We start from the raw sequence: 25,978 nt of genomic DNA on the forward strand, positions 1-25,978 counted from the left end.
TTCACACCCTTGAGTGATGTATTTTTACTGGCCTAACCCTTGGCACAGACAGGAGAGCTGTTGGCAGGAGAGCTTCTCCTGTAGCCACACCTACCACCTCTCGGGGCAGCGGCGTACCCAGGAGGATGGGAGAAGCTCTCTGGCTTTCAGTGTTACAGCGCCGTAAGTGTAGACCAATCCAGTCTGGGAGAGGTCCTCTCTGGGTGGCCGTTGGCCCCAGTGTGGGGCTGTCTGCCACTATACTGCTGGTGGGCAGGGGAAGCCAGCCCCACCTGTACAGCAGGGTCCAAACCCAGGTCCCTGTAACAGCTCAGTATCCATCTCTGTCATGCTGTCCTACCAAGCCTCTCCATCTTCTTGTGCCTGGTTCTGGGTTTACTGTGGGAGCTCCCTACGTCCCCCATCTAGCTCCTTCCCAGGCTTCCTACTCCAGGGCAGCTCTCGGGGGTGCCTCTTGCCGTCGACTTCCTCCTTGCCCCCTAAGGAGCCCAGCCTTCAGGGAAATGCCCACAAACTTCTCCTCCAACTGTCTATTTGCAGCTTCAACAGCTGTCCCAGCCCTTCCCCCAGCTGGGCTTCACTTTCAATTAACCCTGCCCTGCCCTCTCCCAGTGCCTGGTACCCTAACAGGCTTCTCAGACCCCCACCCCTAAGGCTGGCAGGGGGCACACGCCCCTGCCATGGGCGTCTTTGCAGAAGTACCAGCACCTGAAAAAGGTGTGAAAAGCCAATGGCTCCCTCCACAAATGGCCTGGCAATACTTCATCTTCCAAGGGCAAGGCATCAATTTTTGCTTCGGACACATCATGCACGAAGTGGGGCCAGCAGCAGAACCCAAATGCATCGTCTGCATCCTCACGGCCTTACTTCCAACTTGCTTACTTGTGTTAAAATGACCTGCTCTCAGCGCAGGGCGGGGCTGTGCCAGACAAAAGCTTCGGGTTGGTCACTTTCACTGTGCGGTTGGTTGGTTATATACCCCCATCCATCATCCATCCCCACAGACTGTGTCTATCTCTCCATCTATCTATCCCCATCAAGCCCTCCATCCATTCATCCCCACAGGCTGTATCTATAGATCTATCCCCATAGACTGTATTTCTCTCTCTCTCTCCATCCCCATCCTTCCGTCCATCCCCATGGACTGTAACTATCTATCAGTCCCCACCCAACATCCATCCCCATAGACTGTATTTCTCTCTCTCTATCCACCCCCACAGACTCTCTCTCCCTCTAGCCGTCTCCATCCATCCCCGCAGATAGAGACACGGCCTAGCAACCCATCCCCATAGACTGTACCTACAGGTCCACCCGCCCCGCACTGCCAGGGTAGGCTTAGCCTGAGCCCGGGGTGGGCCCGTGCGCCCGGCCCGGGCACGTGGGACATTTCCCAGCTCCCCCCCCCCGCGCCGCGCCGCGCCGCGAGCCGGAGACAAAGCAGCGCCCCGGGGGCCGCGCCGCGCCGGGCTCTAGATGGAGCTGCGGAGGCCGCGCCCGCGCCAGCCCGTGCGCCCGGCCATGGAGGCGCCCGCGGGCTGCGGAGGCCGGCGGCGGGGCCGTGCGGCGGGAGCGCGGCTGTGAGCGGCCGAGGGCGCGGGAGGCGGCGCCCGGTGTGTCTCCCGCCCGCCCCCTCCGAGGACGGGCACATCAAGCCCAGGCTCGGCGCGGCCGGGAGCGCCTGTCCGCTCCCCCAGCAGCCCCCGCCGCGCGCCCCGCCGGCCGGCTCCCACCGGGAACGATGAAAAAAAACAACTCTGCCAAGAGGGTGAGTCGACGCGGCTCTTGGGGGGACCTGGGGGGAGGGGGGATTGGGGGGCTCTTGGGGGAGGGGGATTGGGGGGTCTTTACTACTACTGGGGGGAGGGGGGATTGGGGGGCTCTTGGGGGAGGGGTCTTGGGGGGGCTCTTTATTGAGGTTTCCTTCCCCCCCCGTCTTTGCAAAAAGAAAACAAACCAATATCCTCCCCTGTCCATCCACCCCTTCTTCCCTTCCTGCTCCCCGGGCTGTTCCTCTACTTCAATCCGCCAGGAACGCCCGAGCCCCGCTGTGCACTGCAAAGGATGCAGGATCATGCGGTTTTCATTTGGATGGCAAGGAAGCACACACAGCAGCCCTGGAGCATCTGTCTGGGTCTCCTCTCTGGAGTGTGTCTGTGGGTTTCAGTGTGTCAGGCTGTTAGAGATCGCCCGGAAAACCCTGCCCTGCCATTTCGCCCCTCCCTGGAATAAATGAATTATTAAGGCTCAAATAGGCAATCTCTGTTGCAGGAGAAAAAATGAAATAGTGAGAATTCCTCCTTCCTGGATAGCATGTTGGATGAGGTGTGTGTGAGATCCCAGCCCTCCTTGTCTCATACACAGAATGAGAGAGAGCCTATGGTTTTTGCTTCATGGCTCGGGTAGTGTGATTATCTTTGCTTGGTGTTTGCAGCGGGGAATCTCTGCAGGAGAGAAGCTGGCAAAGTAGCTCAGCATTGGTGGAGAGTGGGCAAGGTGAGGGGTGGAGGACAAAGTTGGAGAAGAAGGAAGGGTGAAGGATAGGGGCATAAAAATCGTTAACAGTCCTTTCTCTCTCTCCCTCCTGCTCCCTTTGTGTCAGGGGCCACAGGATGGAAACCAACAATCCATGCAGCCAGAGAAGGTCGGCTGGGTTCGGAAGTTTTGCGGGAAAGGCATTTTTAGGGAGATCTGGAAAAATCGTTACGTGGTTTTGAAGGGAGATCAGCTCTATATCTCAGAGAAAGAGGTAGGATTTGTTCCATTTGCTTCTCATCCCCCCGCCGCTCCACATCCTCCCTTTGCTGTTTGAAAGCAAACTGAGCAGCCACCGTGTTTATCCAACAGCCCTTAGAAACCTGGGACTCTCCATCCGTGGTGTTTATTAACCCTCTTGTGATTTGCTAACTGGAGGGTTTCGATGGGGAATTCTCTTGTTGCTGGCTGGCTCTGCATTGTCAGTTCAAGAGCAATATGAGCTGGGTTTACATGCGGGTTCTAATACCACCACCAGCACAACTGTGCCCTAGAGATTCCCAGAGAGGTCTGGCGGGGAGACATTTTTCCAGCGCCGATACATGAAACGATTTGCTGAGTCTCTCCTTTCCCCTTTGCGGATCAGCCGTGCTCATGTATTTCCTTCTGTCTGCCCTCTGTTATCAAGTTCCACCGTGGCCTGGTTTCCAGCCCTGCACCCCGATCGTTTTCCAGACGGAAATAACAGCACGGCGGGGACGCCAGATCGACTGGCTTGGTTTTGGATTCCCAGCCGGACCCTTATCACTGAGATGTTTTTCCAAAGCACAGGGCAGGAGGAAAGTTGAATCCCCTCTTTGACCTCTTGTTAACGGAGAGGGTGGACAAAGCACCCCTCTCTCGCATCCCAGCAGTCTGAGGGTTTGGAGTTTAATGGGTTGAATTTAACTGGCTGTGGCTTTCTGAGCCCAGGCACTGTGATCTGTGGCTCTCCTGGTCTGGCAGAGGGAGGTTTGTTCCTTGCTTGTTTCACAGATGTTGGAATCAGTAAATCCATCCAGCAGGGTTTTTTGTTGGTTTGGAAGCAGCTGTATCTTTCCAGACAAAGGCTTGGTATTAATTGGTGCCATGTAAACAAGAAGCAGGGAAAGTGTCGGTGTCAGCCCTTGCTGGGGTTAGAGGTGTGCATGCGGATGGAGGAGAGACAATCCTGGATATAGATAAACAACCAGATCCCCCCAGGGTGCATTTCAGGAACAATTCATGGAACAATTTATATGGAGAGGGGAAGTGGGGAGGGTTGACAGCTGCTTTAGCAAACAGTAAACCTGTGTGTGGTGGAATTTACTTCAAGCCACCCCAGGCACCTTGACTTCCAGCCCCACTCCCCTCAGCCCCATCCTACAGCAGCCCTGACTCGTGTGTACAGCCAATGGGATGGGTCCACTCCCTGCGTGTCAGGTAACCTCGCCCAGGTTATCGAAGAAGGAACAAGAGACACAACAGGGCCCAGAGGGAGACGGATCCTGGGGTGTAGAGGCCAATCCCATCAATGGGCATGGCAGAGTGTGGAGGACTCTGAGTTTAGCGGAGGGGAGAGGTGACTGGAGAACAAACTGGGGGGGACATGGTCTGGGCATTCCATCTATCAGCTTGTCACAGCTCACCCCAAACATGCTCCCGATGGGTGCAGGGAACAGGGCACGGCTGGATCTGATACCCTGGGCACAAACTGATGACTGGGCTCAGCGTATTAGAAAGGCGTAGTCAGAGAAAGACTGGACCGGAAGATGAGCTACTCTAGCTACATTCTCTAGATCAGTGGTTTCCAACCTTTTCACTAGTGCAGACTCCCAATCACCCCCCAAAACCGTTCATGGACCCTCATCAAAGCCAGTTCTAGCTGCTTGGTACACTTCATTAAATGAAAAAGGAAACCACAATATAGATTTTCAGACAGTGATTCATAATATGATTGGAAGAGATTTAATTTAAAAATAATAACTGATTGTAACTTTGCAATTTATTTAAAACTTATCGTCTGTGATCATTTTTATTTATCTTTTTTTTTTATGGACCCCTTGTAATATTCTCACAGACCTGAGGTTGGGAACCACAGCTCTAGATAGAATGGTACTGATTATATGCTATAGGGACAGACAGCTAAACATATATGGAGACCTAGCTCATGATTTTCAATGTTTGGAAGGGTGTTTCCTTACTCCCTGCCCGGCGTGCTCTGATTGCATGTGTCTGCTCTTCTGTAGGGGGCCTGGATTCTGGGAAGCACATAAGCACATGCTTCACTTTTATCAACTTTTTCAACTCCAGATGACTTGGATGGAATTTGAGCATGTGCCTCTGTGTTTGCCTGGATCAGGGCCTAGAAGACACATTCCGTTTGCTGCACACAGGTCAAAGGGGAGCTGTTTGCTTCCACCAAAGGCCATGAGCCATCCCATGGGTGCAGGTAGGCAGGGGCTGGGAACAGTTTGTCTCCTTGGAAGAGAACGATAAGGAGGGTAAATTTGCAGCGAGCTGCGGCCATGAGGCTGCGATACCCAGGCAGATGTTTCATGGCATCTGTGGGTTGCTTTACGATTCTCCCAGAAGATGCAGTGAACCACTGGGGCTGCTGACCAAGAGCTGAGTTTGTGTGTTTCCAGAAAGCCACGGTGCCAGGGCAAGGGCGGGGAGCTGGGGAGGGCAGGATCAGAAGTGACTGGTGAATTCCTGCCTCTTTCGAATCTAATACAGGTTGCAGCTCCCTAATCTGGCATGGTCGGGACCTAACTGGTCCCAGACAAGAGAATTTGCCAGACCAGGGAAGGTTCCCTGCCAGTGGTCCCCAGTCTGCCACCTCTCCTCCCGCTCTGCCACTGGGCTGCTCCGCTATCTGATGCTGTTGCCCAGGGCCCAGCCTGTGGCTGCTGCCGGGCTACTGCCCATGCCCCAGGGCTGCCAGGGGAAGCCGGCTCTGCCTGCACTGGGGATGTGGCTCCAGCCCTGTGCAGCTGCCCCAGCTCCTGCAGGGTTGCTGGAGGAAGCTGGACTTGACCTCGCAGGGCTGCAGACACGTGCCCCAGTCTTGTGTGCCTGTCCCTCCACCCCCAACGGGTCGCTGGGAGAATATGGGTTCTGCTGCAGCCCCCACTCTCCCTCCAGGGCTGCCAGAGGACGTGGGCTGCACCCTCCTGCCTGGCTGTCTGGTCCAGTGATATCCCTTGTCCTGCTGAACAAGGGATGTTGCCGGACCAGAAACTGCCGGATTTAGGAATTCCACCCTGGCCTTCACAGGGGTCAGGATATCACCCTAGCAGGCTAGGCCTGGCAGGAAAGCAGGAAACCTCCCCTTGTTGTGTAACCTTCCTGAGTCTGCAGGCAGAGAGACTGGAATAGCAGCTGAGCAGTCGGTCTGGGTGCTATTGCGCTTTGGGGTGACTGTCCTGTCGTGAGCCCATGGGTGGGGGGAGCGATCCCTGGCCCCATGCCCATTGATTGCAGTGGGGTCTGGGTTTTGCCCTGTGTTGAGTTCTCCTCTTCCAACCTCCCCCATCCGGCATATGCACCTGGAGCACTGGGGGCAAAGAGATGGATCTTCCGGTTAGTGACTTACTGCAGGGTTTATCTCGGATTCATGTAAAGATCATGCCCAGCCGCTGGCACTGAAACGTGACTAGCTGGGGCCAGGGAACAGTAACACACGGGTGGTGCTGGGTTTTGAATCTGATTGGGTCCAGGAGCTGTTGTTCTCTTCCTTGAGGCGTTCAGCAGGAGCCTCTATGAAGGGCTCGAGGAGCTGGTGGGCAGTTCCTGTCTGGGTCTTTGTTTGGTATCCAGGCTCAAGGCTCTGCCATGGTGGGTACCATGCAGTGTCTCTGGGCGTAGCAGACCGATGGCACGCCGGTGGGAGAGCTCACCGGTTTGTGTCATTGCTTCAGTGATTGCCCTGTGCAGATGCGTCCATCAGGAGAACTAACACATTGATCCACCGCCCATCACTGTGTGCCCTGAGCTGGTGGTTTTGTGCAAACGGCCACGAGTTCCAGTTTGTAAATGCGTAATGTGTCAGTGACCAGGCATGAGTCTAACTGTAGGGAAGCAGAAGACCCGTGTGTCTCAATAAGCATGTGTGTGTAGCAGAATGTGGCATTGGGTGCACTGTGGAGACCAGAACTTTAATGGGGTTCAAAAAGAATGAGATACGTTCATGGAGGTTAGATCCATCGATACTTATTAGCCAGGAGGGGTAGGAATGTGTCCCTGGCCTTTGTTTGTCAGAGGCTGGAAATGGGTGACAGGAGAGGGATCACTGGGTGAGTACCTGTTCTGTTCGCTCCCTCTGGCACAGCTGGTATTGGCCAGCGTTGGAAGACGGGAGCCTGGGCTAAGTGAACCTTTGGTCTGACCCGGTACAGCTGTTCTTATGTTTTTATGCATGTCTGAATGCTGTGCCTTAGAGAACATCCCCATGGCTACATGAAAGAATAACATGGCTGTACATATTGTGTCTAACGGGGTAATACCTGGCTGCCTCTGTGAGCATTAAAATGAGCAGCTGTCTCTATGAACATTTGTGTTGGTGCGAATGGAGCATGGGCGGATGTGCGGGTGGGATTATGTCTCTGTGAGTCTCGATATATAAATGAAAATGTGTCGGGAGGAGCTGTCCTGCCTCACGTGACATCCTGGGGACAAACCAGCCACATTTGTGTCTTCTGCCAGGGTGCATGTGATGCCTTCGTGCGCTGTTTGGGTGTGGTGTCTTGCACGTACGTGAAACAGTCACGCTGCCTCTCTGCCCTGCTAGGGATTTCAGTCCAGAAAGAACACTCCTTTTGAGCGAGCCCTCGTGCAGTGTGGGATCTGACTGTGCTGTTTGATCCCTTTCAGCCGTTGGATCTCGAGACAGTCTTGAGCACAAATGAGAACCCACAAGAACTGATGGGAGGACATTTATCATCAACCGCTCCTCCCCCTCCAATCAGCAGGCCCCAAGCTAGTTCCCCACGTATCTCCGCCGTGAACCGCAGGTCTTCCCCTCTGTTTTGCAGTCGTGGTGAGTGAGCTGCCATGGAAGCAGCACCTGCGGTGCCTACAAATAGGTTAATAAATCAGGGTTGGCCAAGCAGAGCAGGACGCAGGCTCTTTGGCTTTGTCACAGGCCAGATTATGCCCAGTGGAGGAAAGGGAGCAGTGCCGGGCTCTGCTGCTGAGCGGAGGTAGCTTTGCACTGGCAATGCTCTGCTGCTAGAGGGGACCTTCTGTCAACTCCAGTGAGGCTAAGGGGGTCGATGCAGCTGAGGAGGGGGCCCCTGAAGATGAGGATGGGAACATCTTGCTGAGATGTCGGGCAGAGGCTCAGCAGTAGAGGGAGACCTCAGGAGAGGAGACACCAGGCTCTGCTACAGTAACAGAGCCTCAGCTCATGCAAATTGGTGTCCCGTCATAGGTAGCTGGATGGATTTACACCCACCAGGGACCTGGGCCTCTGTCTCTTAAATCTCATATTAGCTGAGAAAGGAACCTTGATGTTGCCTGTCAGTTTCTGTAAAATGGGGAGAATGATGCCTCCTTTGTGAGATGGACTGAGGAAAAGAACAAGGGATTATTATTTAGGGGGCCACACAAATGACTCCCCTGAAATCTGGCTCTGTGTATTTCATTGCATCGATCTGATGTACAAATCTTTAGCCATTGCTGCGAATTGGTCCCCTAAACTATGCAAAGCCATTGTTATTGTGCCTTTGCTCGGTGATCAGAAAGTTCCCACTCACAAAACACAGGCTGCTTGGAGCTGATTTCTAATCAACAGCAAGGCATTTTGCATGACTTTTCCCTGTTCCTCACCCCAACCTCCTATTTCTGGTCATTGTTCTCTCTGTTCTAGCATGGCTTTGTTACTGGTTTACACGTGGGACTAGCAGTCAGACTAACACAGCCTGGCTCCTACCATTTCCTGCCAGGAAGCCCAGGGCCATCAAGAACAGACCCAGTGCTAACAAGATGCTAATGAGGAAGTGCTTTACAGCCGGCCTTCCTGAAGCCGCTTCTTGTTCTCTAATGCAGACCTCGCCTGGCTGAGCACCAGAACCCTCCAAAAGTTGGGGGGTTCTCTGCTAGGGTTTGCTGCAGCACCTCTGAATGCCAGCGAGCTGCGTGTGCAGCCAGGGAGGTGTGGATTGTGTTGTTTGTGTGCATTGGTGCATGCGTATGCGGCGGTGCCGCTTGTGCATGTGTGTTTGGAAAGGCACAGGCCACGGAGCTGGGGTGCTCTATCTGAGCCAGCCCCCCGACCACTGAGAAGCAGCCATGTTCAGCTTTGTCCCGTCTTTCACTCTTTAACTGGCTCTCTGTGGCTCCTGGGGAGCAGCATGCATTAACTGTGTGAGCTGCGTGAGGGGCGTATGGTGACGTATTTGTGGAAGCATGTGAGCACTGGCATGTCTCTTTGTGCAGGGCATGGGTGTGCCCTGCAGCGTGCGTGTGTGCTCGGGGGTGTTGTGCACTGGAAGGCGTTAGGGAGGTGGTGCTATCATATGAGTGTGTGGCTTCGGCCATTGGAACTGCCTGGACCACCATGGCCAAGGGCAGCTCTGATGGGGAGCTGGGACGGGGACTGGGAACTCTTCCACCCTCCTATGTTGTTCCTGCTTTTGTCCTCCGTTGTCCCACCCACCACTGTTCTAGTCCTGTTCCCTCCACCAGCCCCTCTGCTGGGCCACCGCAGTAGATCCCACACTCCAGCCATCCTCTCTTCACCTCCCCGCCTCCTGCCCCACCAGAGGGACAGGGCTGGAAGCCCAGGAGAAGCTCTGAGGTCTTAGCCTGTACCCAGCCTGCTCAGCAAACTGTTTCCTTAGGGTTTGCTTCCCTAGAGTCTTGTCTCTCCCCTTTGCTCTGCTCTAACATTGCCAGTCTAAGACTCCTCAGAGAGGGAAACATATGGACCATATGTGTAGAGTGGCCCAGTGCAGACAGGGATGATGGAGCCCTATTCGTGCCACAGGGCTGGGGTGCACAAAGTGGTGTAAAATTTCATAAGGGGGGCACAGCTCGATCGGCTGCTGGGTCTCAGGTTCATCCATCTTGTTCAAAATGTTGAACTATGTGACTGTTTTACGTCTGTGTGTTCACACTGATATACCCACTAATAAAGATTTTGTGTTCTACAGACTTTCTTTCTTACATGTGCCAAAAGGGCTTCTTTTTTTTTTTCATATGAACCTCACTGAAATTTCCATCATTTTGGATGACAGTAGACAGGGGCAGGGAGGGGGATCTCTGCTGAGTCACTTTAGGGTCTGATCAGTCATTTTCCTGTAGTCAGCCCGGTGTCAGAGAGGTTCCCAAGCCCCAGGCTGGGCAGGGAAGGTTGCGGGAAGCTTGCAGGAGATCTGAGTTGCAGATGTCGGAGCATGGGCTGGCCTAGAACGTCAGCAAGGGCGCAGCTTGTCCTATTCGGGGGCAGGACTGCAGACCACATGGCATCATCCTGGAGGCATTGGTAACTGCCGTCCCAGCTTGTGTAGGCTGCTTGTGAGCAGCAGTCCCCAGCGCGTGAGTCTGCTCCAGTGTCGTTCATTTGCTGGCAAAAGGTACCAGCCCACCGACTGCTTTGGCCATATCGTTAGCAACACACCACGACTCCTCCCTTTAACATGGATTTGGTGACAATGTGGCTGTACAGATAAGGGCTGGACTGCTGGCTAGATAGGTGTTCTGTTCCAGCTGCTGTGGGTGATCTCAGGCAAGCCTTATTCCTGCTCTGTGCCTCAGTTTCCTTCGTGTTTATGTGGCGCGTAAGCTGCATGTGGGGCTTCTAGGTGCTATGGTAAGAAGAAATTAGGAGCTGGTGGTGAGTTCAGAGGCTAGGACAGGGAGAATTCACCAGACAGTGCCTTGATACTGGGGCCTGTTTCGCATTTAAACCCGGCTCTCCATGCACCATCCTGGCAGCACAACAGCGTGTGTGTGTGTGAAATGAGCACAGCTAGCCCGGTTTAAGGACCTTTTGCATTGCACGAGGGCCCCAAGGGGGCCTTTGTGTAGATGAAAGCTTGGTCTGCTTGATTTCATTTGCTCACTGTTAATCAGAACCAGTATCACCTGGTCGGTACAGTTCCCCAGCAGCCTTCTGCTGCCGTGGCACAAGTTTGTGCCCAACAAGGCCTGGTTTCCTGTGCCCAGACAGTGACCATGTCTCCCACGGCACGATAGGGCTGACGCTGCAGTGCTCAGGGGTGACGGGAGGAGATGAGACGGGCATGGAATGCCGGGGAGTGGTAAGGAACAGGGAGTGTCTGACCTGCTGCTGGAGTTTTAATAATCCAGGAGCGATGACTTTGGCGAAATACCATTTGCTAGCAGCTAACTGAATTAGTACATGGCAATGCTCTGCCAACAGGGGCCTGATCTGGAGGCCACTGACTTCAGGGCTGATACACTGCACCACTCAGGAGCGGGCCCATACAGACTGTGGGGTAAGAACACTGCCACCAGGGCAGGTCCAGCACAGGGTGGTGTGGGAGGCCAGGGTGGCAGAGCCTGCTGCGACTTGGGCGAGTTCCCACGACCTGGCAGGGGGGACATGGGGCACTCCATTCTCTGTGCAGCGCAGGGTCAGGGGCCAGGAAAGGCAGCCTGGAACCCTCCCCTCCCCCAGAACTGCGAGTGCTGGGCTCTGCTCCTGCAGAGAGTGGCACAGACTCTCCCCCTGCGTGCTAGCTGCGCCCAGGAGACGGGGATTTGCCTGTTGGAGATGTAGAGGGAATCTCCCATCAGATGCCAGATACAAGATTCCCCTTTGTGCATCCTGTCCGCTCAGACTGTAACTTCCCAGCTGGACTTTTAAAGGGATTTAGGCAACTGACCACATCTGCAGGTGCCAAAATACCTTTAAACATCTGGTCCTGTATCTCTGGGTAGCCCCCTCCCGCCGGCTGCCTCTCAGCCGGGCTCTCTAGAAGTTACTGTAATGTAAATCGTCATCCTCATCATTGCGAGTGTCATTAGTGGATGTTCCATCCTGGGAACACCCCTCACCTCCCGGCCCTCGCTCTTATCTGTTGTTTTAGTGCTTATGACAGGTGCTGGATTTAGCCCCTGGAGAAGGAACCTCCCAGTGTGCACAGAGTGAGGCAGAAGCTGTGCCTGCTTCCCCGGCTGCTACGCTGCAGCCCTTCCCTGGGAGCAAGGCCATTTGGCTCACTCTCCCGTTCGGCCTTTCACCTTGCAACAGGGATTGCCCGCATGGGGGAGGGGGTCTCGACAGCGATGCATTTGGGTGCGTCTGGGTTTGGAACTGAAGGGGAGATTTCCCGCTGGGGGGAGACACACCTCTTGGCCGCTGTGACCGCACTGGCGTGCTCAAGATGGAGCCATGGCAGGGGGAGGAGCCAGCCACCCTGGGTACCATCCCAGGCGCTAGACACATGCTCCGGGCACTTAGCCTGTCCCGCTGCTTTTGCACCAATCTGTATCTAGTGTGAGCAGGCCTGCTCGAGTTGGGAATCACACCCCCAGCTCAAAGTGTCACTGTACCCTTTGTGCACTAGGCTGAGACCCCCTCACTCATCACACCCAACAGCTGTTAGGAGTGATTTCTAGCTCTTCCCCACTGGGACCAGATGGGAACCAGGGACAGGGTTCCCTCTTATTCTTTTCCATCTGTTGGTGGAATAAATTTTGTTCTGTGCCGATGTGCACCACCAGTAGAAACACGCACCACTGGCTATGGGTGCTCTGCTAATCAGCTGGGCGGCACCTGAATCTCTCCCGGATGGCTGCCCAAGCGCTTAGTGTACAGGAAACACTGCTGGTGACCCCAACCAAAATCCCATTCCCAATTCCCTTATACACTGTCAGGTTCTGGGATGCTCCAGGGAACCCAACAGAGGTAGGTGTGAAAAACAGTCTCTCTCCCAGCTGCTGACAGATGCCCAGCTGGGCTGAGTTTGATCTTGGAAATAACCTTTCCTGACAAGGAACGTACAAGAAAGAAAAATAGCCGAGCCATGAGAGGAAGAGGGACTGGGAGAGGAAGGGATGGGGACAGATACAAGATGGTCACTGCCTGCAGCCCCCTGACACTTGCACTCACAGCCCTAAAATGTGTCCCTAGGAACTGCGTTATTAGCAAAGGCCTCCCAGCTGTTAAGCCCAGCAGAGGTGCTAGCTGGGAAGGGCTGAGACCAGTGCTTAATTTGCCTCTAGGCTGGGCAGTACATAGCCCAGGCACCTTTTTCATGGCAAATTAAGTATTGTCTGACACCACCAGTGTTCCCAGTAAGCTGAGTGTTTGGGCAGCCACCCAGGAGAGATGCAGGTGCCAGCCAGCTGGTTACCAGAACACCCACAGCTACCCACGGCTGGCAGCGTGCGTTTCTATTGGTGCTGCACATGCCTCAGTGCACAGAACAAAATTTATTCCGTACATAGATAGAAAAAAATTAGAGGGAGCACTGGGCACCACCCCTACAGTCCACTCAGACGCTTCCCTTCTGGGCACAGTTTGATTCTCCAAAGGGGAAAGTAACAACAAAACAAAGGCGCCATTTTGGGAGTGTGGGAGGGGAGCGCCGAGGGGACAGCAGCCAAGCATACAGGGACACCGCTTGCTCTTCTTCCCCTTCCCCTGGCTGTCCGGGAGCGAAGGAAAACGACATGGTTTGTGTGCCTGCCCCTCCCTCCTGGCAGGTGAGGGGAGTGGGCAGAGGAGTGATTCACACAAGCTGTGTACTTTTCCCCCGCTCCCTGACAGGGCGAGGCATGGGGAGAAGCGCGAGCAGTGTGGCGTTATGCACAGCTGCTGTCCTTGTCCCCTTGCCACCCTCCCAAATGGCCCCCTCGTGTTCTCTCCTCCCTCCCCTCCCAGCTGGCCAGGCTGTCCTCAGAACCTCCTTCCAGCTCCTTCAGCTGAGCTGCTTGATCTGTCCCGGCAGGGAGGCAGCAGACGTGTCAAGGCGAGGCAGGGCCCTGCACTAAAGGACCAGCCTTATCACATTCTATGCCCAGCAGCAGCCAGCGCAGCTGCTTCCAAGTCAGGGCAGTTATGGAACCATCTGCCACTTGTGGAAGTTTCTTCCTGCCCCTCTTAAAGGAGGGGCAGGATCAGACTCTGAAGCAAGAAGCTTATTTGCAGCAGCTGGCACGTTTCCCAGCACAAGTGGATCCCATGTCACGTTCCAAGGCAAACTGTCTTTCCAGGGGCTGTATCCTGCTTTCCTAAATCCTCTGGGGAGTTTCCATTGGCTGCAGCATTCTCCTTCGCAGCCCCCTGTGAGGTGGGAGAGTGTCATTCTCCCCATTGTACAGATGGGGGAACTGAGGCACAGAGGAATTAAATGACATGCGTAGGTTCACCATGTGAGTGCCAGGAGTTGAGCCCAGGACTGCTGAGCTAATCTAGCTCTGGATTGCTCATTAGCAACAGAGACTTTTTAGAGGCCCATTAAGCCGTTGAATTCACCCCATCTTGTGGCTGGAATTCCAAAGGGAAATTTTGGATTTTGTTAAAAGAAAAAAATCATAGACTCCTAGAACTGGAAGGGACCTCAAGAGGTCATTGAGTCCAGTCCCAGGACAACTTGTATCATTCTTTCCACGGGACAGATGGGGGAAAACTGAGGTCTGGGGTGGTGAAGTGACTTGCACGAGGTGACAGCGCATTCACAGTCCAGACGTCAGATGACAGGCAGCTAGGAGGGATGAATCGGGTGGGGGAATGAGGCTGAAGCAACAAAATGAACGGCGGAGTATGCTATAATGTCAGCTTGTCTCAGGACTTGCCTGACTAATACCCACTTCATGTCAGACCGTTCATGTCAGGCCAAGTGCTGCAAGAGTAAATTATTGTGTATTCACTGTGGTAATGCCTCGGAGTCACAGCCGTGGGCCAGGACACTCCTGTGCTCGGTGCTGTACAAACGCAGGACACAAAGACCAGCCCTTCCCTAAAAAGCTGCAAGTCAAATGGAAACCTGTGCAAATCTGTTTGCTTCAGTGAAGTGGCAGGGATGGCAAATAAGGGCAGTGGATCTTAGTGTGAGAAACATGCTGGATTGATAGCGCTGGAGGACTAAGGCCTAAACAGACTGAATACAGCCCAGACAGCTGCAGGGCAAGCATCCTCCCCAACCTACTCAGGCTACGTCTCACCCCTGCCCTGCAAAGAATCGCCTCTGAGAGGGAGCCAGAAGCTCATTCTCCGTTTATTTCCTTGAGATGCTAAAGAAGAGACCTAAAAAAGATTCAGGCTGAGTCTCATGAAGACATTACCCAGGAGGAGCCAGGGTGAGACCCAACCAAGCTCATTTCACTTAAGCTAGTACACAGACAAAGATTTTCAGCAACGGAGTGGAGCAAAATTGGAATACAAAATGCCAAAGGGGAAGGGTTGCAGATCCCATTCCCAAACCCCAAGGACATCCTTCCTCATTTTAAATATACACCGTGTTTCAAGGAAGCAGGAGATCAGATAAGACAGAGATGGAGTGTAGCACAAAGAACACAAAATACAAGTATGCTAATCATAAGTCACCATGTTTTTACCTTCTGTTTTGTTTTTTGCAAAAGAGGCAAGTGAAATGTGAGACACTTTAAATCCAGTTTCCACGGGCTGAAGAGCTAATCTGCATAGGGCTCGGCATTCTTTGCAAATCCTGCCCCTGCCAAGAGAAATGTTTCCCCTTAATTTTTTCCATCCATGTGTGGAGTAAATTTTGTTATGTGCGCCCAGGTATCTGTGGATGTGCACCACCAATAGAAACACATGTTGCTGGCTGTGAGCTGGGTGGCACCTGAATCTCTCCTGTGCAGCTGCCCAAGTGCTCAACTTAGAGTAGGGGTGAGCAACCTGCAGCCCCGGAGCCACATGTGGCTCTTTAAGGAACCACTTGCGGCTCCGGAGGCTGCCACAGCTTAAACAGAATTTAGGTTTTTTGTTTAAGCAGTGGCAACCTCCAGACCTGCTGTGCAGTCAACTGTGGCAGGGTCTGCAGAAGTCAGCTGGCAGGACAGGGGACAACGGAGGAGGAAGCCGGCGGAGCAGGGAGTTGCACATGGGGGAAGTCTGCAGGAGAGCCCAGGGGATGAGTGGCTGAGCCTCAGTTTCCCTAAGCACAACATCAGTGCATAGTGGTAATGGGAGTTTCAGTGTGATGACTTCTCACACATAGACAGCGGAAGTTCCTGCTCTTTGGCTATGTCTACACTACAGCGATCTCTCGACAGAAGTTACAGATCGTGGCCACACACGAAAGCCAGCCGGAAGCACAGCAGACAGGGCTGCACGGAGTGGCCACGTGGCTTTTTTGTCAACAGATTCTGTCGAGAAAGGCGTGGGGAGAGGCAGCAGGCTGTCGAGAAAAGCGGCGAGTTCTGTCAGCAGTATGTTGACAGAGCGTGTCTTTAGTTGGAAGCCCCATGGGTTTTGTCGACAAAACCCTCTATTGTAGACAGAGCCTTTGTAACCTAGGCCATCGGTCGGGTGACAACTTTCTTCCCCAGAAACAGGGCAAAGGAGAGAGGAGGGGCCCGGCTGGTTTGAATTAGAACTGGGCAGTTGGGAGTGGGGCGGTCTCATCTAGCTGGAGAGGGACAAAGGAGGACCAGGGCCCCGGCTCAGGGATCCCCTCTGGACCCCTCTTTCCCAGATGGATGGTACTGACGGCTTCTGATTTTCTGTGCTGACAAGTCTGTTCTATGCTGTGTCCCTGTCGACTAATAAACTTTCTGTTCTCCCTGATGAGTGAGAGTCACGGCTGACTGCGGATGGGGGCCTGGTGACTGCTTGCACTCCACGACAGCCCCATCTCTCGTGGAGCACCGCAAGGGAGATAGATAGCCAGCCTTGTGAGCTATTCGATTTTGGTAACCTCTTTAAGCAAAGGCCAGGAGGGTCCTAGGCAGGGTGACCGTCCATCCTGTGCTGGACAGGACGGTCCCATATTTGAGCCACTAAAAAGGTGTCCTGACATTTTTTAAAAGGGACTCATTGTCCTGTATTTGCCCCCCTCCCACTTCCCTGAGCCTTGGGGAAGCAGGAGGAGCCTGGGCAGCTGCCGCTTCCCCAGGCCTCGGGGAGCAGCGGGGGGCTGCCCCTTCCGCGGGGCTCTGGGGGATCGCCAGCGGCTGCAGCTTCCCTGGGGCATTGCTGGCAACTGCGGCTTCCCTGGGATTCCCGGAGACCACCAGCAGCTGCTGCCTCCGTCCCAGCTCCCTGGGGCTTGGAGGAGCCACCCCTCTCCCCCACATCTCCCTGTCCCGTATTTGGGACAGGGAGATATGGTCGCCCTAGTCTCAGACGAAGGCAGAGGACAGAAATACACACTGGGACACTCAGTTCACTGGTATTTGGTAACTTGGGCTTTTGGCGGGGGTGATTGTTCCAGTGGGTTTGTTTTAGAGGAGGAGACATTTGTCAGGCTCGTATCTCTGAAATAGACAGAGGACCCACAGATGTGATAAATTCCCATCCATGTGCCCGTTTTTGGTGTCACTCTGGTGTTTCCAACTTGGGGGCGGAGCTGGCTGGGTAGGACCTTTGAAATACCTAAGTGGATGGTTCCCTGTCAGGTTCACTGTTTGCTCACAGAATCTGCCCTCCATGTCATTTTGCTTCCTTGCTTATTTCTCTCGCTCCATCTCTTGGCGGCAGAGATGTGGCAGGAATCAGCTGTTGAGTCCTGTTGTGGTTGGAGGCGCAGCACCTTTTGCGGCTGGTGAAAACCACATTGTAGGTGTGAGAAAACCATGTTGCGGGTGTGAAAATCACATCACCATTAAGGGGCCTATTTCTCAGTGACATCATGTCCCCTTCACACCACTCTGGCAGCGCAAAGCCACCTTCAGACGGGCATAAATTACAGCCCCACTCAGCTGATGTCCCTTTTCCACAACCAGTGCCTTGGTACGTGAGAACTAGGCTCTGCATATTTATAGGGATACAGATTCAAGCTGGCATTTCCAAAGCACCCAAAATGCCATCCCTATTATCAAAGGACATCAGTGGCAGTGCTTCTGTGGACATAACATTGGAAGTACAGATGCAAGCGACCAGCAGAAAATACCATATTGATTTGCTGCTCGTTAAGAGAGCATCACCCATTCTGTTCACAGTCCTCTAACTAAAGACAGCGATTGTGTCATTGAAGATTTTATTGTCAAAGGAGGCTGGCTCAAACCAGCTCCTGTTTTGCACACTTACCACTGTGTGCCAGTTATTTACTGTACATGCTCCACTGTCTACTCTCTTGAGGTCTTGTGATGCAGTCTCTGTAAACATTGGCTGGATCTGGGTCTCGATTTGAGTGCGCTAAGTGACAGGGATGCACGGAAACTGAGACTTTTTCAACCCATCAGAAAGACGGGGCCGTTTGCAAAATGTGAATCCAGTCCCCATGTCTGGTTTCTAACCTCCCCAGAGATCGAAGATGGTTGAATCTAGGGCTTTGATTTGGGCCAGTTGTGGACCTGAGTTCTTTAAAACTTTGTAAGCACCAGAGGCAAGACATTTAAGGTGCACTTTCTTGGCAGCAAACCTGGTGGCCATGGGGCGAGCTCCTGCATGCACGAAAAGAGTTATTAGTCAGTCAATTCCCGCTGGCCTAGCTGAGCCGACATCTGAAATTATGAGTATTTTGTTGGCTGGAACATGGCACCGGGGAGGTGTCTTTGCCCATTGTAAGGGAACAGAGCAGAAATTGACTGGCTTCCTTGAAAGATTTGGCATTTAAAAAGATAGACACAAGTTCTCCTGCACCCAGACTGTGGAATCTAACCCACTTGGGTTTTATTTATACACTTCCCTATCCACGTATGGATATGGATTGCTGAATGGGAACATTGTTTCTGTGACTGTCTTTGCTCCAACTCCATTTCTAAGCCCCAGGATTGTATGTAGGGCCCAGTTCTGCTCCTGCTGACAGCTGGTGAGAGCTGAGCACCTAACTCACATAGCCTGTTTGGAAAATCTCATCCTACAGTAAGGGCAGACCCAGGCTAGAGGAAGCCTGTTGTCCCAGGAGCCTAGGCAAGCCCTGCTGTATTCAACAAGCTAAATCTACTCCCCAGCCTCCACCTCCAGGTATTCACCTGGGGAGGCAGGAAATCCTCCAACGGGGAATGCAAAGACTGATCCGCAGCCAGTGCTCCACTCCAGGTTTCTCCTCTTGCACAAAGACCTTTTAGTGGATGTCAGTTACAGGTATACCTGCATTAATGGCTCTTTGTGCTGGAAAGGTGGGCCAGTGCTTACAGAACTAGCCTAGGATCTGACCCATAAGCTACATCTACACGTGTATGCTACATCGAAATAGCTTATTTCGATGTGGCAACATCGAAATAAGCTATTTCGATGATTAGCGTCTACACGTCCTCCAGGGCTGGTGCCGTCGACATTCAACGTCGACGTTGGGCAGCACTACATCGAAGTAGGCGCTGCAGGGGAGCGTCTATGTGCCAAAGCGGCCCACATCGAAATAAGGGTGCCAGGAACAGCTGCAGACAGGGTTCACAGGGCGGACTGGCACTTCCCGGGCAACAGCAAGCCGGTCCCTTAAAGGGCCCCTCCCAGACACACTTGCACTAAACAACTCAAGATCCACAGAGCCGACAACTGGTTGCAGACGTCAAAGTAGGGCGCTATTCCCATCTCCTGTTGGGGATAGCGACTTCGACGTCTCGCTGCCTTATGTCGATTTCAACTTTGAAATAGCGCTTGCCATGTGTAGACATGGCGGGCGCTAGTTCGAAGTTGGCACGGCTACTTCGAAGTAGCCAGCTCGTGTAGACGCGGCTATAGTGTCCAACACATCAGCCACATGTGGCTATTTGGCTGGCTGAGTGTGGCTACTTGGCTTGAACGCATGTATTTTCAGAATAATGTGGCTAGTTTGTTGTAGTTCACTACTGCTTCAGAACTGGTTGGACACCATGGATCCAGACTCGAGCTCCTACTCCAGCACAATCTTCCCCTGTGACCTTGGGCAAGTCACGCCCTTGCTCTGTGCCTCAGTTTCCCCATCTGTGCCATGGGATAATAGCACCACTCTGTCCCACAGCAGGCTGTGATGATAAACACATTAAAGCCTGTGGGAGATGGCAGAAATGGGAGCCATTACCTTACATAGGTAGTGTAAAGGGACCATAGTACACGTTGAATCTCTCTAATCTAGAGCTCTCTCATCCTGCAACATCCATGATCTGGCATGATTTGAGTTAGCCAGTTGACCACTTATCATGGGTGTGGCCGAGTTTCCCTGTGTCCTATAAAGATTGTTTCCAGTCCTGGCTCTCAGTGTTCTGTGTTGTTATGTAGCTGTAATCTACCCCTAAATGTCTTCTAAGAGCCCAGTAAGCAGTAGAAGTACTGGTAATGCTGCTAGACAATACTGACCTCTTGTGGACTGGCAAATTCTCTTGTTCAGCACCAGTCAGGTCCCGAGGATGCCAGATTAGAGAAGTTCAACCTGTATCAGTGAGATTCAGGCCCTCAGGTGCAGTCTCTTCTGAAGGAGCTGCATAAACATACTGGCCGTGTCTACACTAGCCAAAAACTTCGAAATGGCCATGCAAATGGCATTTCGAAGTTTACTAATGAAGCGCTGAAATACATATTCAGCGCCTTGTTAACATGCGGGCGGCCGCGGCACTTTCAAATTGACGCTGCTAGCCGCCGCGCGGCTCGTCCAGATGGGGCTCCTTTTCGAAAGGACTCCAGCTACTTTGAAGTCCCGGACTTCGAAGTAGCCAGGGTCCTTTTGAAAAGGAGCCCTGTCTGGACAAGCTGTGTGGCAGCAAGCCGCGTCAATTTCAAAGTGCCGCGGCCGCCCACATGCTAATGAGGCGCTGAATATGTATTTCAGCGCTTCATTAGTAAACTTCGAAATGGCCATTTGCATGGCTATTTCGAAGTTTTTGGCCAGTGTAGACGTAGCCACTGTGAGTTGAAGTAGCTGATAAGCTAGGTGTTCACCAGTAATCGTCTGTTCACCACGCCCTGTTCTCTGAACTTTTGCACTTCCACGATTTTTTCCTGTTGCCTCTTCACAAGGGATGAGGCTCAGCGACAGAAACCTGTGTCAGAAACCTGGGACTGGCTGTCTGCCTTGGCCTCATGAAACAGCTGTCATTGCATGCTGTGAAATAATACAGCCTGCTTAAAAATAGAAACCGCTAATCTTTATCCTCCAAAACTTTTGTTGTGCCGTCTTCCGAAAGGCCCTGAGAGCTAATGTGATTGCATCTGCTAATCGAATGTGCACCACTAGTAGAAATATGTATTATTATATTATATATAATATATATATTATATATCTATATCTATATATATATAGATATAGATATAGATATATAATATATGCCTAGTGGTGGGCACTCTGCTAATCGGTTGGGTGGCATTTGACTCTCTCCTAGGTGGCTGCACAAGTGCACAGCTTACAGGGAACGATGGACGCAGGCGTAAAAATGATACAGCAGGTGGACTGTGTCTGAATTTTAACGCAGCAGATTGTGTGCAGCTCTGTGGAGTTGATTTTCAAGGAGGGAAAACAAGCCCAAAGTCACGTTTTTTCAACAAAGAACTATATACGTTCCTTTCTCCAGCCTATGCCTGCTGCCTGACCTGGTGCGCCAGAGCCAGAAGGGGTATTAACTGGGACAGGGGTGTGAACAGCTGTGAAAGACCAAAGGAGACCTGTAGCTTTGTCTTGTGCGGGGGAGGGGCTCCTGGCAGTCCAGGGGGATGGGGTAGGGGGTGGGCTGCTAACAGCTTTCTCACAGCACATGTTGCAATTTCATTGGGTGCAGAGATTTGAAAAATTTCTGGCAGTGTCTGGCACGTGGGCTGCAGTCATGGAGTGTGGGGGTCCCCAGGCCCTGCACCCCATCCGCAGTCAGATGTGACTCTTGTTCAGCAGGGAGAACACAGAGTTTATTAGTCAACAGTGATGCGGCGTAGAACAGACTTGTCAGTACAGAACTCAGAAGCCGTCAGTACCCTCCATTGTGGGGAGCAGGGCCCAGAGTGGGTCCAGGAGCCAGGGCCCTGGTCCTCCTCCCTCCTTCTCAAGTCAGTCAACTGCCCCACTCCCCAGCTGCCCAGGTCCAATTCAAACCATCCCGACCCCTCCTCGGCTTTGTGCTGTTTCCCGGGGAAGAAAGGTGTCACCTGGCTGTGTAGGTTATGAAGAGCAGGAAGGGCCTGGCCTGCGTGTGAAAAGTCATCACACCGAAACTCTCTTCACCACTATGCACTGATGCTGTGCCAAGGGAAACTGAGGCACCACAGGGAAGTAAAATCCTTCCCCCCCCACCCCCACGTCATCACAGCCGCAATTGCAGGGGCGTGAGGAAACTGGAAATTCCACCTGTCCGACCCGCCACTGAAATCCCTCAGGAATAAAGCAGGAGTTTTTCATAAGGGTGTAAATAGAGGTGTGCGAGGTGCATGGACTTTGGAAATCCCACACTACACAGAAATCAAAGGAAAAGGTTTTCAAAAGTTGCAAAGGACAGTTTGAATTTGATGCTCAATGAGAGCTGGGTCCCTGTGACTGTTGTATGATGCCTCCTCAGCACTGAAATACCTCAGCACCTCACCATCTTTAATACAGTGATCGCCACAGCCCTGTGCCCTCCCGTGTACATCTGGACAAGGCAGACAAAGCGACTTGCCCAAGATCACACAGGAAGCCAACAGCACATTTGGGATTCTCTCACTGGTGTAGCCCCACGTGGAGTATTGCATCCAGTTTTGGGCTCCCCTCCCCCCACCATTCTAGAAAGAAGGACAAAATGGAGATAGGCTGGCGGAGGGCAACAAAAATGTTTAGGATGCTGGGTCGCATGACTTATGAGGAGAGGCTGAGGGAACTGGGTCCGTTTAGTCTTCAAAAGAGTGAGGGTGAATTTGATGGCAGCCTTCAAGTACCTGAAGGGGATTACAAAGAGGATGGAGAGAGGCTGTTCTCAGTGGAGGCAGATGATAGAACAAGGAGCAGTGAGGGAGCTCTAGGTTGGATATCAGGAAAAATTATTGCACTAGGAGATTGGTAAAGCTCTGGAATTGGTTGCTTAGGAAGGTGGTTCAATCTCCAACCTTAGCAGTTTTTAAGGACAGACACGACAAAGCCCTGGCTGGGTTGATTTAGCTGGGGTTGTCCTGCTTTCAGCAGCGGGAAGGACTAGATGACCTCCTGAGGTCTCTTCCAACCCTGATCTTATGTGTTTCTATTATTTGAACCCAGGTCTCTTAAGCACCAAGCTAGTATTCTACCATAGTCTTCCTCTCGCAGGGCGGGCAGACACTTATCTCAAACTGTGCCATTGAAAAGCTCCTTCAAACATAAACGCATCTAAGACTCCTGACATAACGGGGTCTACTACGTCAGGTGTACGTACACAGTGCAGCCCTCAGAATGGAAAGCAAGTATAAGCACACAGCCAGAGTGACACCACAGAGGCTATAAATGTATACACCACAAGTAGTGAGCAGTTCCAGTAAAGCCATCCCACCAGCAGCCTGTCCAGAGCAGAAAACCTTTGTCTGCAATGGCCTACCACTGACAGCTGTTCATTTTTGCTTCATAGGTAAAAGATGAAAAGAACGCCCAGGAAGTGTTCGACCTGAGCGACTATGAAAAATGTGAAGAGCTCAGGAAATCCAAAAGCAGAAGCAAAAAGAACCACAGCAAGTTCACACTAGCACACTCCAAACAGCCTGGAAACACGGTACAGCTTTCTCCACTGCTGGTGATCACCTTCCCCAAGACCGAGGGTTCCTTTGACTATGGCAGTCCAGTCACCCACCTTTTGCCCTTTCAAAAGGCGTAGTCCCCCTCACCTCTCAGATTATGGGGCTGGGCACAGCAGTCACAGGGAAGAATTCTCTGTCTTGTGCTGTGCAGAGCCTCCGGGCAAATGACCACAATTGTCCCTTCTGGCTTTAAGACCTACGAACCGCCATCTGCTGGAGGCAGGAGATCCTACAGTGATGAGTGATGGCCAGGAGTTTCTCTCAGTAGCTACATCTACACGAGAGAGTTTTGTTGACGAAACCCCAGTTTTGTTGGCAAAAGTCACAGTGCGTCCACCCCAAAAATGCATTCTGTCAACAGAATGCGACACTTTTGTCGACAGCCTTCTGCCTTTCCCCCACGAGGCACAACGCCTTTCTCGACAATCTGTCAACAGAAAAGCCAGATGGATGCTCCGGGCTTCTGGGTCACCAGGCAACCCTGTCTGCTGTGCTTCTGGCTGGCCGTTCTCCTGCGAGAAAAGCCAGGTGGTCCAGCCACTCTCTTTCGGCAGAGCGGATCATTTTTTTGATTCGCTTTGCTCTCTGGCCACAATATGTCAACAGAAGTTACTGTCGGAAGACAGCTCACTTTAATGTAGACATGGCCATTGACTGGTCATGGCAGTAGAATCAGGCCTCTGGCCTGTGTCATTAAATAAGCCAATCATTTAGCTCCAGATGCTGAAAATGGGGGTTCCTCTCAAGATGGGATGGGCAAAGCATTTGGGGGATCTTGACACAGACCGCAACCTTCACCAGGAATTAGAACTGAACCATTTAGCAGGACTGGAAACATTTCAGCTATTATGGGTGGGTGGCGGTGCGTTTTTTCCCAAGAAATAAAACAGACCCCCAGCGTGGTCCTCTGCTGCTGTCAGTTTTGTCAGTCGTGGAGCTGGGTGGGCTCATGTTAGTGGAGAAACTGGGCTTTGTGCGGCTTCCCACATCTTTTGCTTGGTGGCTTCTCTGAATGGGGACCACGCCAACGCATTGCCATCCAGGCGCTGGGCGCAGCACCAGTGGGGCTGATTGGCCCCAGGGCAAGGGAAGAGAGGGGACAGGTTTTGTGTTCCTGAAGGGGCAGGGCCAAAGGAGAAAGGGGCGGGACTAAGGGCAGTCAGTCCTTAGCGTTGCCAGGACCACAGCACTGCTCCCGCACACTTGCGCCCCCCCCCCCCAAACTCACTCACAGCAGAGCAACATTGACACAGCACTTGAAAGAGGCCTGGAGTAGTAGTGGCAGTGGCAGCTAGAGGTCTGGGGCCCTTTGAAATGCTCAGCTGTGGGGCAACTACCCCCTTTTGCCCCTCCCCCCCACCTCCCCCGATGACACTGATGTGAATTCCCTCTCTCCTAGGCACCGAATCTGGTCTTCCTGGCGGTCAGTCCGGAAGAGAAAGAATCCTGGATCAACGCCCTCAACTCTGCCATCACCCGAGCCAAAAACCGCATCTTAGACGAGGTGAGCCGTTCCCTCAGGGCTGGGGCCCCCGCTCCATTGCCTCAGCCTTAATCCTGGGGGGAACCTTTGGCTTCAGTTCTCCTGCCTAAGATGCGTTTGCCTGGGAGCTGGTCTCCCAGCTGGGGTCAGCAGAAATAAAATAGCTGTGGAGAGGTTCCAGCTGGTGCTCCCATCTCTAGGTGAGCAGTGGGGTTCAGAGCACGAGCCCCCATTTAAAAGCATCTGCACAACCAGTGTTCGCACAGTGGCACTTGCCCAGTGATCCCAAATTTGTCAGTCTGGGCTGGGAGGATGGCTGCTCTGAGCTGCCGCTGGCTGTGGAGATCTTGTGGGAAAGGTTGCCCGGCCTCCCTGCCTTCACGCAAACAGGTCTCTTTCTCCGTCTCACAACCAGAGGTGCAAAGCTTTGGTGGATGACAGTCAGCCCAGCTCTGGTGGACACTGTGACCACCTACCATGTCATAGGCCAGGTGTTGACTACATGCTGCGTTGTATGACTTCCAGGTTCTTTGACCAACACCTGTGCTATCTCTGGGGATATAAATCCTGGGAGGGCAGCCTCCTGAGACAGAGCCCCAAAAAGCACCCAGGGGATCACCTGGACAACAGAGGAGATGAGAGACCCATAAGGAGAGGCTGAGGGATTTGGGCTTATTTAGTCTGCAGAAGAGAAGAGCGAGAGGCAATTGAATAGCAGCCTTCAACTTCCTGGAGGGAGGTTCTAAAGAGAGAGGCTGGAGTGAGGCTTCTCTCAGTATTGGCGGATGGCAGAACAAGGAGCCATGGTCTCATACAGTGCGGGAGGTCTCTGCTGGATATTGGGGAAAACAATGTCACTAAGAGAGTGGTGAAGCACTGGAATGCATCACCAAGAGAGGTGGTGGAATCTTCAGCCCTAGAGGCATGACAAAGTCCTGGCTGGGATGATTTAGTTGGGGTTGATCCTGCTTTGGATAGGGGGCTGCACTCATTGACATCCTGAGGTCCCTTCTAGCCCTAGAATCCTATGATTCTACTATCTTGCCCTCACTTGTATCTTAAGAGACCACAGCATGCTGTACTGAAGTGCCCAGGAATCCACCCCGTTATCTGTCCTGTTTAGACTGTGAGCACCATGGGGCAGGGACTGTCTTTTGATAAGTGTCTGCACAGGGCCCTGTGAGCTGGGCTGGTGTCCTGGAGGCATGACTGAAACATGCAATAGCTGACAGCCCAGGATGAATTTGAGCCTTGTGTTTTAACTA

At 52.8% G+C, this 25,978-nt stretch overlaps 1 protein-coding gene across 1 annotated transcript in view; it reads left to right on the forward strand.

Annotated features, from left to right (window-relative positions):
* Positions 1 to 1,441: 1,441 nt before the first annotated feature.
* The window catches only part of PLEKHO1 (pleckstrin homology domain containing O1), a 30,162-nt gene continuing 5,625 nt past the window's right edge, over positions 1,442 to 25,978 (forward strand). Inside the window, exons 1-4 of the mRNA XM_074981147.1 lie at positions 1,442 to 1,765; positions 2,600 to 2,746; positions 23,065 to 23,205; positions 24,630 to 24,734. Coding sequence (XP_074837248.1) covers positions 1,739 to 1,765; positions 2,600 to 2,746; positions 23,065 to 23,205; positions 24,630 to 24,734 — 420 coding nt within the window. The 5' untranslated portion in view covers positions 1,442 to 1,738. The remainder of the gene's footprint in view (positions 1,766 to 2,599; positions 2,747 to 23,064; positions 23,206 to 24,629; positions 24,735 to 25,978) is intronic.

Source organism: Carettochelys insculpta, chromosome 30 (assembly GCF_033958435.1).
Source record: "Carettochelys insculpta isolate YL-2023 chromosome 30, ASM3395843v1, whole genome shotgun sequence".
In the NCBI taxonomy this organism is placed as follows: domain Eukaryota; kingdom Metazoa; phylum Chordata; order Testudines; family Carettochelyidae; genus Carettochelys; species Carettochelys insculpta.